The sequence below is a fragment of the Fomitiporia mediterranea genome (genome assembly GCF_000271605.1).
Source record: "Fomitiporia mediterranea MF3/22 unplaced genomic scaffold FOMMEscaffold_2, whole genome shotgun sequence".
Taxonomy (NCBI): domain Eukaryota; kingdom Fungi; phylum Basidiomycota; class Agaricomycetes; order Hymenochaetales; family Hymenochaetaceae; genus Fomitiporia; species Fomitiporia mediterranea.
Genome location: NW_006760387.1, coordinates 3626696 through 3639622, shown reverse-complemented (window position 1 = coordinate 3639622; position 12927 = coordinate 3626696). Strand labels below are relative to the sequence as shown.

General features: G+C 38.7%; 1 protein-coding gene across 1 annotated transcript; it reads right to left on the bottom strand.

Moving 5' to 3' along the window:
* Positions 1-840: 840 nt before the first annotated feature.
* FOMMEDRAFT_165617 (AAA-domain-containing protein) lies at positions 841-8908 on the bottom strand (the record flags this gene model as incomplete). The annotated part of the gene is made up of 5 exons (XM_007263170.1): positions 841-895; positions 959-1619; positions 1740-1822; positions 1876-2310; positions 8897-8908. The coding sequence occupies 4 exons, from the start codon at positions 8906-8908 to the stop codon at positions 1316-1318; spliced, it is 834 nt and encodes a 277-aa protein (XP_007263232.1). The 3' UTR covers positions 841-895; positions 959-1315.
* Positions 8909-12927: the final 4019 nt, after the last annotated feature.

Sequence of the window (12927 nt, the reverse complement as noted above, 5' to 3'; positions counted from 1 at the left end):
TTGCTTATATGTGTCATTCCATATATGTTAACAGTAAGGAAGGCATTCCTGGTAGTGGTGGCAACAGTACATAATTCATTTGAGGGGCATTTTGCAAATGATACAAATCTTGATGTTGTCAATACTACATCTGTTGGCAACACTGTTGCTGCTCATGTTGTACCATGTCATTGTACAGCCAAGAGTTATACTGTAGTGGATGACTAGGAGGAGGACAGATTTGTTGTTACTACTGTTAATGCTGCTACCATTGTTCCTGAACTGTAGCCTTGTAGAGTCAAGGGTTGAACTCTAACAGATGGCCAGGAGGGGGGCAGGGGCAGGGCTGTTAGTGATGTTGCCCTTCTAGAGCTGGCAGTGGCAGAAGCAACCCCTCTATTACCCAAGGGACATACTGTAAAGGGTTTTGCTACTACTGTTGTTGTTGTTGTTACTACTGTTACTGTTACTGTTACTGTTGCAGAAGCAGTTGAGACTGTGTCAAACCTGGCACAACTTCACAGTACTCAACATTAGGATTGAATTGCTAGCAAGCACAAAGTGAAAGGACACAAGTAAGAAAGGAATGTAGTGTCTAATGGTAGCAAGAAGAAATACAGCCTTGGCCTATAGGCAGATAGACTGTAATCAAGCACAGGCAATTGCTAATTGGGCTGCCTTTGTGTGTAAGAGGTGAATGTATACTTACCACATTCCTCTGTAGGCTGCCAGACATTTTGAGGTAAGGGGGAAGATGATACATTGGTGTGGGACACAGTAAAGTCCATTTTGGGAAAGTCATACATGTCAAAGTTTATTTCTGCAACAAACATTTAAAATTCACTATAAAATCAGACTTGCATCATTTATTTCAATAATTTGAACAGTATGGATCTCAAAGACACTGTTATCAATCCTGGATAAAAAATCGGAATATTAGTTATTTCAAGTATAATGCAACTATTTTTAGTACTTACATGAGAATAATTATTTTTCGGGCCATCTAAGGCAGCTCAAGCAAACAATGTAGTATAGGTGGATTATACTCGATTAACAGCTGCTGAATACCATGCTTGTGTGCCAGGACCATCACCTATCATCCTCCTACACATCGAAGAATGCCTGTCCGAAAAAGGAAATGATCCAATACTACAAAGGAAAATCCGATTGTTGCCTCATGTACCTGAGCAAACATCTCATACTGTCGGATGTCCTGGTCAGACACAGAGCGATGAGCAAACTCTATCGCTTCCTCAAAGTGTTTGCACGTGGTTTCGGGCACAGGATCTGCCTCTTTGACGTCTTCTATATCTCCATTGCCTGACTCTTTCTTTTCTCAAGCTCGACGGATATCTTCTTCAATCGATTGGCGAATCGCGAGTTTTGCTGCACGTTGGCAAATTTCCATCAAATCTGCTCCAGAGAAGCCATGCGTACTCTTTGCAAGACACGTAAGGTCAACATTCTTCGCCACAGGCGACTTCCTCAGGGCTGCACGAAGGATATCAAGACGTCCAGGTTCGTCGGGCAGAGGAATGTAAATGAGTTGGTCCAGACGACCAGGACGGAGTAAAGCTGGGTCAATTTGGTCTGGCCGATTGGTTGCACCAATGACGAACACATTCTTCTTTGCGTTCATACTGTCCATCTCCGTCAGCAACTAGTTCAAAACGCGATCTCCTGCGCCACCCGCATCTCCTCCTGTGCTTGCACCTCATGCTTTTACAATAGAATCTAACTCATCAAAGAACATCACGCACGGTGTAGCTGCACACGCCTTGTCAAAGACATCCTGCACGTTGGCTTCCGATTCACCAAACCACATGGTAAGCAACTCGGGGCCCTGGAACAGAACATCACTTAAAAAAAGACAAATGTATGTGTTGGAAAACTAACCTTAATCGAAATGAAGTTTGCCTGACATTCGTTCGCAATAGCCTTGGCAAGCAGTGTTTTACCAGTACCTGGAGGACCGTAGAACAACACACCCTTTGAAGGCGACATACCGTACTTGATAAATTTGTCGGGGTGTTCGACCGGATATTGAACTGTCTCTTGCAACTCCTGCTTAACTTTGCCGAGACCACCGATATCGTCCCACTTGACGGTCTGTACTTCGACGACCATCTCGCGAAGTGCTGATGGGTTGGACGAACCCAACGCGAAAGGGAAATTTTCCATCGTTACACCAAGAGCGTCCAAGACCTCGGCGTCGATGGTGTCTTCATCGAGGTCGATGAGATCCATCTTCCCGCGGATCTGTTGCATAGCAGCCTCTGAACAAAGAGCCGCGATATCAGAGCCGACATAACCATGCGTTTCAGCAGCAATCTTTAGGCATTGGTGATGGATTCTCTGTCCTGCACAACAGCATGCTGCAAATTTTCCAGTATAGCTCCCACTCCCAAGCTATTTTGCTTTGCAGACAACCTGGAGCACTTGCCAAACAAGGATTTGTGTAGCAGTGATTGATTTCTGAGACTTCAAGTGATACGACTCACCAGCCAGACTGGGAGCATTCCCCCTCCTTCCCTGCTCTGAGCTTAGCAGCTTGCCTCTGCTTGTCCTTGGCTTCTATTCGAAGTGAGTTGACATATCACTGTAGATGGTTTGTCCACATACAGTATGTCTCTTCTTTGACAGCCCAGTATTTCTTACATCTGATTTCCTGGCTTGTTAGGGATTTGTAAGAGACTACACAATTATTGCCATTCCCTATCTTCTTGTAAAAGTTGTACCAAATGAACTGTTCGTCCTTTTAAGAGACATAATACTTGACAGACTGAGCTTCAGAGTCCTTGGCATGCAGGAGGTCTACCTCCATCTCCACATTGTCTAGGGAGTGATTAGCTTTCGTCTGACTGATCTTGTTGTCAAGCCTTCCTTTCATTTTTGCTTCCTTGACTGCTACCTCTACAGCCTTCACACACTTGTACACCTCTGTGCCTACAAGTACTGAAAGAAGAGCTTGTTAGTAGGAGGAGTATCAGCATGTCAGACTTATGACATACCCTCAGATGCAAGCATCAACACTGTGTCTAATGCTGGCTGGAAACAATGATTCACTGTCCTTATCAACTAAGACTGTTGATTAGTCACAGATAGAAAAATGTAGACTTGAATACATAGATAGTATGGATTAGATTTTCTAGTACTACTGAGCTCAGGAGACAAAGGGTAGATTTGGTTATTACATTTACAAGGTGAAGGCAAGCAACATCATGTGTTTATGTTGGTGATCCAGCTAGTTTTACAATTGCCTTATGTGAGTCTATGACCCCTTTGTCACTGTTTAAGAGTATAGTAAATGCTTACAAGTACTGTAATAAAGTAAACAATTACTACATGACTACACTATGTCAAAATAGAGGACTTCTAGCCACTGCCTTCAACACTGCTGTTGCTTTGAGTGTAGGATGTATAGGAGTAGGCAGCATGAAGAAGAGCTTCACTGTATGCCTTTTCCACAGAATTCTTGTCAAATTCTAACACAAACGTGCTAGGCAAGTGAAGTGTTTGGCATACTTCTTTAACACATTCCTCTAAATCCTTGTTTATTCTGCCTGTGTTAAAGAGGAATGGTGTCTATTGTAAATGGCAGAAGTAAGCTGTCAATATATCAAAATAATATTATTTATCACATACCAGACTGTAATGGCCAACATTACACCAGGTATCAGGTTTATCTAGGCTCAGAACTTGCTAGTGTATGTGGAAAGCAACACCTATGTAGCTAATGTATGTACCTGATGTTGGACCAGATCCAGAGAACATGAAATCCTTGTGATCAACCATTTGTAAGCTGCTGAATTCTGGTACACTCAACTGTTTTGTGTGTTGTGCCTTGGTCTGTTTGTGTACTATACCAGGAATTGGCTTTTCAACCACCACCAAGGACAGGAACAGCTGGGCTGTGTTGTAATCTTGAAACTACTGATCAGCATGCTCCTCAGAGTCTTTGTAGTTGTATGTATTATCTCTGGTGACAACATAGGTGATTTCAAACACAATTGCAGGCTGAAAGTTGACTGATATGACAGTACCAAAGCTGTTATCATAGTTACTAGAGCCTTTTCTGAACAAATTTAGAGATGTCTCCAACTAATATAGCTGTTAGAATAACAAGCACAGTGTAGGCTAGAAACACATACACTAATGGTTCTTGTTCCAGCTGTAATGTGACTAAATCAATAGTTATTGTCCAATTAATAGAGAGCTGAGAGACAATGATAGACAACAAACGACTGGTACTCTGTACTCAGGGACTTCAACCTATCACAGTCCATGTCAACCTCATCCTTCAGAAGGCTTTCAACAGTTAAGGCTTGGCAGATATAAACCATCTGGCTGGTCCTATCAATCCTTGTAATCACCTAATATGCTATGGAAAATTTGTTTACACTGGATCAAAGAGACAATGAACCTTCTTAGAATTGATAACATTCTTTAATTCAACTCACAATTTATCATATAGGGCATAGGGCATTTTGAAGTACTAGATCCAGTAGTTAGTATTAGTAGGATTGAGTAGGCTTAAAACACTCACAGTAATGCTACAATCATTGAAATCATCCAGCATTTTCTGAAGTTGACTAGAGACAACTAGTAGAAAGCAATGTTAGGTCTGTTAAGGGAACAGGATGAAGATAATCTACACATACTGGACAAGGCACTATGAGCCTTTTCACCTGTTTCAGAATGAGAAGACCCTATCAGGAATGTGGCTACAGTTTGAGACAAGGATGTCCACTTGTTGGTAGCAGTAGAGGAGTCACTTCCATTGTTAGAAGGACTGTGTGGTACTGTTGATAAATCAGAGGGAGTTGCATTCTCAATCAATGTATTTATGGTAGAAGAATAAACAGTACAATACTACAGAACAGACAAGAATGAGGTGTTTGTAGGGGAAGCTTGACAAAAAGGGGTGCCACATCTATACTGTTATATGAGTGTATGTATGCAAACCTTCCAGAAATACTCCTTCCTTTCTTAGCTGTATTGTCACTGTAGAAGGATTATGTCAAGATGTGTTATGTGAAATTATGTGAGGGTTACATATAATCTAATATGTATTGATTTAGGTTTGTAGCTTGATGTCAATCACTTTTATGTGCCTTGTTTGTGCTGAGGTAGTTGCCTGTATAGTCACTTAAAGCTGTATAAAAACTGTTTCCAGCTATACACAGGTTTCACACACATGTACTGATTTTACAATAGTACAACCATAGTACAGTAGTGTCAGATGACCCCAGAAGAAAACCCTTGCCCAGATCCATCAATGTTCCTACACTTCCATTACAAATCTCCTTTCTCTATCATAGAGTCTAGAAACACACACATATGTGCCCCTGTCTTTTGTCAGTACTAGAGCACTAGCTAAAATAAATATATCTCATTATGACCTATTAAATGACTGAGACACTTAGGAAACCTGAGTACTCTGAAGAAGATTACTATCTTGGTCACTAATACTCCTGGTTCCTTGGTTTCACAATACTACAACACTATACTAATAAAAGTAAGCACTTTGCCTACTTATAGGCTGTAGTGTGACTAATACTGCTCTCACTTTCCAAGTTCACAGAAGTATTAGGTAACATCTACTATGTAGTATAGACTTGTAGAGTAGTACTTTTGCTATAACAGACAGGCTGCTTCTTAATCAATGTATCTTAGAGTGCCTATAATGTCCCAAGAGTTATTGGCTTTCCTTTACTGCTTAAACTTAAAGGTCTATCTGGTAGGACACTGTCCATCCTTATTTCATTTCCAAATATCACAATCCTTCTATCAGCAATCTAGAGGATTCTTGCCTGTTGTGTATTGAATATTATGCAAATATACAGAAGTCTGGCACAATACTTGCTTCCCTCCTGTAAAGCATCTCTGCTATGATATATAAATGTCCTTTGACCAATGTATTTCAAAAGAAATTTATCCTTTGCTTGCATACACAACCAAGCCCCCCTTACTGTGCCTAGACAAACAATACAATGCCTCTCCCATTACATGAGAGAATTAGGGACATTATTGCTGACACATTCTGTAACACTCTCAACTCTATTGTCCCTGAAGGATACAGTGCATCTAACATTATTGCTGACAGGAAAATGTACTGAGTTAGTCTTGAATGTCTCCTTTTTGTTTATTACTATGTACTGTAGCTTATACATTTGTTAGCTGGACTATAATGTGTTGTTTGTTGTTCCCTACCAGCTAGTCTACAACCCTAGACTAGACAAGTACAAATACAATTGGATTCCAGACTTAGTACTATCTGTCAACAGTCATCCAAGATTCATTATCAAGATTGCAACCACACAAAGTAAGGCTTCCTTGGACAATTGGAGCCTTGATTGGTTTTGACTGCACACCCTTGACACATTGATATCCATTAATGTTACAGAGTCTGTCATGTTTCTGTTCCACAATTTCCCTGTCACCAATGCTGTACTCCCTGAACTGACAATCAGAGAGTTTGTAGAAACTCAAGTACATATAATAGGTATGACAGTATAGGATGTTGAAGGGTACTTCCATGCTTTCGTTTCACCTATAAGCCTCAAGATGAATATATTTTGGTGTGAGTGTGATAATAATGGAAGAATTCAAATAAGAAGTACTGGCCCAGTATGTCTTATTTAAATTGCTTGTAAACACTGTGCTAACAGACACTTAGATAAGTACTAATTAACACAGACTTGAAATGCTGAATGTAGTCCTTGCTTTCTGTTGTCATGAACTACAGTAGAGGCTGCAGCTTCACAATAATTTCAATCTTCAGATTAATGTTGCAGGTTGGTATACAGGTTTCCACCTTCTGACTAATGAAGTTGCATACATTTGGTACATTGAATGGAAAAAAAAACGTCTGCCAGCTGATGAACCATACACTGAAAATGTTCTGTTATAATAGACTAAATTGGGCAAGCTGTTTCCATTCGTGCTTTGTGTATAAATTCTGCATTCCTATAGACAGTATCTTATAGACTAATACATGTATGCTTACTCAAACAGACTGTATTCCAATTGTAATTTGTTGAATGTCTTTAATTACATTATGATTTGAACACTTAGAAAAAAAATGCCAATAAGGTGCCACAGCTTTGAGACCCCTTTCAATGATAGGCATCACCTGAAATAAACTCTGCCTTATACAAAACAGCTCACTAATGCACCCAGCACTTGAGACAATTGTTTACTTAGTACACTACCAGCTACTGTGATATGTATCAAGGAGATGGATACACTACAACAGTATACAGCAAGCATGAGTAGTGTATCAGGGTTGAGATCTGTAGCATTAAACAAGCTGATTAGGGCAGTAGGTGAAGCTGTGTTTGTATGTGCATGTTACATACTCTGACTATAACAAACAATCAGAGGCACAGTAAACTGAGTAGTTGTTATGGATTGTAAAAGTGTTTTTCTGGGATGTTCTGGCTTGAAGGGAGAAGGCAAAATGGAGGTGTGGACAGACTTGGCTCAGGTAGTGTGAATGGTTGGCCACTACATCCTGTCAATATAGTGTCATCCATAGTAGTGAGGAATGTAAACACATGTGAGTGTGAACCTGTCAAGAGTAATGTCAAGCATGGAATGGGTGAGGAGGGAGAGGGTGTACAGGGTAAGAGAGAGGGTGTCACTTTGGAAGTGGTTGTACATGGACATTGTTGCAAGCATGTGCTCATCAATTGTTGCTTGCACTACAGAGTAGGAAGAATGTATGGAATTATTGAAGAAGTTGTTCAGTATTAGTCAACAATGTAGATGTGTGAATGTGAATGTAAAAAAGGAAGGCAAACATAAAAAAAGAAGGACAATGAAGGAGAGGCAATGTAAGCAGTAGAGCAAGGAGTAGGAGGGATGGAAGGAAGACAAAAAGTTAGGAGGAGAGGGATGAGCAACTATCATGTAGGATAATATGAAGTAGACCAAAGTTGCTTATACTTTATGTTGAGACTGGGAGGGGATAGTGTAGTCAGCTGTACAGGGTCTGGGACTCAGTACAGGCATTACAATAGCAGATTGGAGAGACAAGTGTAGCAATGTTTATTGTCTACATTGCTGAAGGCAGAGTGACAGCTAGTAGGATGCTTGCAAGTGGAGGAAGACTGGAGAGAACAAAGTAACAACATGGTGGCAGGGCAGAGGGTTAGACTTAGAGAGATGGTGGACACTGAAGAGAAAGAGTAGCATGTATAAGTGCATCATTATATGCTCTCGATCTTCAGCAGTTGATTACATAAGCGAGTTAAGTATCAGTCACCAAATGATAGAACATTTCAAATATTGTATTTAGGTATAACTAACATTGCTAATCTACTTTGTAATATAGTGAAAAGTAATATAAATACATTTAGTTTTCTAAACACACTAATGTAATTATTACAAGTAGATGAAATATCTTCTACAAATATTGTAAACTGTTTGTATAAATAATCTAAGTATAATATACATTTTATATACTTATACTATACTTTTATTAAGATAATAATGACACAACAAGTGTTCTTACACTATTATATGTATTAGTATACCTTTTGCATAAATTATAAGTCAACAAATAATTACTATTCCATTATTATATTATGAATATAACCTTTTCTTTAAAATTATAATTTAAATATAACACAAGCAAAATACTGTCAGTTATTATACAAAGTTAGTATAATACATTTAATAGATTCATAACACTTATGTAGTCTTTATATTCATTAATATGTTTTATTTAAATATTACAAATTATTTACAAGTCTTGTGAATACTTTACAATGTATATATACTACTTATATTACTTTATAAACTCTATAATACATTATAAGAAATGTGACTTTTCCCTGATGCTGCTATTCACATTCAGAAGGTATTGGTGCACTATATGCCTAGAACAGAGCTTGTCAACCAGCTCATAAACCTTCTTGTTCATGGTGAGAGTGTTGAATTGCAAGAGGTAGCAAATGTCCACAATGCTACTGCCCAGGCCTTTGATAATCTACAAGAACAACTTGGCACACAAGTCATTAACCAGACAATCCTGACACTTCTTCAGGCTCTTTGCTAGCCTGGACATAACTCTGGGACTGCACTCCAAGCTCTTAAGGAGATTATGAATGTGTGTATATACTGCTACCAAAGACCAGTGCTCTAACAATCATTTCAGGTCTGAGCCAATACTGTCTTACCTATCTGCATTCCTACCTTAGTTGCATCTTGTATGACTGTATTCAATGTACAAGCTTTGGCATCTTGTTACCTACTCACACTAACAATGCTAATACCTATGCCTACACTCTCAGCCTGTCAATCTCACAACCTGTCTCACAAGTATAAGTACCACATTCACAACCTGCCCAACCTTACAACCTGTATGCACACACAATTCAACTTGTAGGGACTGAGCAACAACCAAAGCATTTTGACAAAGACTACATCAAACAACCCAAGAACACATTCATCATCTTCTACTGTGTCTACTGTATCTGCTGTATGTGAGAGAACAAGGTAAGGAACAATGTACTAACTGTAGCATACATATTTGTAATTTGTATTATATATTTCAATATAATTATAATTCAATATTTAAACAAGAAGAAATGTAGGCAGAATAACAATTATCTAAGTTATTATAATGCCTTGTAAGTCTTGTAAGCAGTCACAATGTTTGTTAAATGTAACAAGTATGAAATGACTTTTCATTTTAGGAGGTTGGATATAATGTACTTTATATGTTAACAAGCATGTACAAACCTTAATCATTTTGACAATATGTACATACCTTTTTGTGTTTTATATAGCTTTTTATAATTTTCTCATTTTGAGAGGTTGGATATATGGTCTTTTATATTTTTTAGAAATTTTATATAATTTATATGTTTATAAGGTAATATCAGCCTTAAGACTTTTTCCTGATGAGGCTGTCTGACTGTACTGACAGCATCATGGCAAACAATATACAAAGCTGTAAGAATGCAATCTTGACTTTCTTTACTAAGCACATCCCTAAGTGCCTTGTAAGATGTATCTGCTGTATTCATTTCAACTCTTCTTCTTCTCCAATTTCTGCCTTGCTACTGATACTAGCAACTTTGAACAGCAGTTCACTAACTAAAGTAATTGAGTAGTGCTAGAAAGAGAATGAATGATGAGTGTATAGGCTACTGGTTGGATTGTAAACAAGACATGCTCTAATATGCTAGCTTGAGTCAATCAAGCTCAGGCCAGAAACTGTTCTTTGATGAGCCACTCAATGCAAATTGGGTAATACTATATTGTAGAGACCTGATGTTGTAATGTGTATCATTTAAATTCCATTATGCAAGTATCACTCTGCTAGGGGTGGCAAGAAGTGTACAAGTAAGCAAGATTGTTTATTTATATTACCTGAAACACTGTGTTCTATTACAAGTTTACAAGAAAACATTTATTTGTTCCTCTTGTAAGTGTCTAATTTCCTGTCAACAGTAACATTACACTCCCTGGGAGATGACATTTGCTAACATTCTTACTACTACTGACTAGAGCAGACTCTATAATTTATAAAGTATTGAGTACTGGGTGTATTTCTGCAATGTTTAATCAATTCCTTAGGCTTGCTGCTCTAGGACACAACAAAGGAAAAGGAACTCTTGTTCCCTTTCAGAAATGCACTCCAAATATCAATTGAACCAATAACAATTGGATTTGCCTCTGTAACATAATGCTTGTCTGTGAAGAATGTTTTCCAGTCCTAAATAATGATAACTGCTGGTGGCCAATTGACAGTTGTTAGTGTGTTGTAATCAGGAGGAGTAAGTGGCTGATTAATAGTACCTAGATTGAGAAAGGGAAACATGTTCACTCTATCAGGTCAGCAATCTCTCATCCCTTTAATACTTGTGAGAAAACTTTGGGCAGGACTGTGTCAGACAAATAGTATGTATAAAAGGTTGAGAACAGTTGCTATACAGGCTACACCCCTCATATCTTTTCCTCAAACACACAATGAGTAAGGCACTGTGCTACAGTAGTGAGCTACTTGTGTATGTATAGCAACTTACATTGTAAAACAATCTCACTCTACCAGAACTGTCAAGTTCCTCTGTTGATACTATGAATGAAGTTCTTCCTACTGTGTCTACTCAGGAGCCACCTGTTAAACCTGTGCTAGAGAGGTACTAAAGTGCTAGGGTTCTGTTACAAATCCTACATTCCTACAGTACTGTATGCTCAGGAATATCAAGCCAGTCTGTATCTGCATCCTACAACACCCACCTGTATACAGGTTCACCTCAGTCACTCTTACTTCCAACTAGTACACTGCCCCCCTCCCTACAACTAGGACAACTTGTGCTAGAACCACCTCCTGATTTATTACACATTAGACATAACCTTAATATAAGAACAGTAAACAAGGCTAGGCAATTGTCTGCTGGACAAACAATTCCAAGAGTAGCTCCTCAACTAAGGCATGGTACAAGAAGGGGGTCTCTAGTTAGGCTGATACTAACAATTAGGAACATTCTACTCATACACTCTCCTAAAATGACAGATTGTTTAGAAATTACAGATGATGGAAGAACATCTACTTGCCTTACAGTTAAGGTTTACCCCTGTTGTATAAGACATTTCCCCCATTCTTCATTGAAACAGAGTACACTGAAGCTGACTTGCACTACAGAATACAGGCACACAATTCTGTCTTCTATACAATTTCCTTTAGAATACATTCAATGTAAAACTGTGAAACTATGGACTTCTGTTCAAAATGACTGTCCCTCAAAACATGCTTGTTTCTCAAGTCATTCAAGACATAGCTTTAGAGATGGAAAGGGAGCACAAATATGTCTTTTCTTAGCCACTAAGTATGTATGAACCACATAAGACATTACCTCTAAAGCTGTTAAAAATACATGATTGTACTCTTACACAGGTTACCTCTGTAGTGCCCTTACACCTTAAGTGCAGCCTAGTTGATCTGAGTTGGACTGTTTTGGATCTATTAGGCATGTATAACAGGTTTGTAATACCTGACATTGTGTTAGAAAATAATTGCTTTGTTGTGTTCACTAGTGTGTCAGGATGTTACCTACTTAGTTGTAAATACTGAATATTCTTCAATTCCAGTTGTTGCTGCCAAGCCTCTTAAAGTTAAGCAGGACAGTACTCTACATGATTGTGTTGCAGAATGTTTTTTTAAAGGTCTTGAGGAAGATCAGCCATCTGTAGCCACAGTTATAGAAGTTGAATGCTTCTGTACTACTCATACTAGTACTAAGAATGGTCACACTGAGACTTTGCCTGATGTAACAGACAATCATCTTCCTGTAAGTTAGTAGCAAGCTTGTATTATTATCCAACCCTAATGTATCATTCTTAGAATGTTGAGATTCTAACAGTCCTAGCAAGCCCTATTCAACCTTCTCAGACTCTTTGTTGTACCCTGCCACCTCATTCAGTAAGGTAGGTTTGCTTCCAGAGACCCTTGTTACTCTGTCAGGAGAATCCACCCAACTATGTTTCCTTTGCATCACCTTCAAATGTACTTCCTCCTATATTGTGGGAGCATCTGTAGACTCTACTACACAATGAGGATAGCTTCAGTTTTGAAATGGAAGATTTCTCAGCTCAAGTGTATAAAGCTGTTGGATTCCTAACTGGTAATACTGAGGAATTGTTACTGTGTAGCACAAGTGTACAAGATCTGGCAGACAAGCTAATTGAGACTATAGAGGAGTGTGTTACATTGTGTAACTATAGCAAACTTTTGGCACCTCTGAGAACAGTCCAAGTGTGAGTCACCTAAACTGATTGATTAAACTAAACTAATCTACATATACAGAGTTTGCTAGGACAGATCTATTGTGACACTTGGGCCTGGCCTAGAGGTCAAGGCCTTGTTTTTAGTAATGTCAAAGTATGTTGCTCAGGAAGCACTTTGGTTCAAGAGACTTGCTACAGATTATTGCT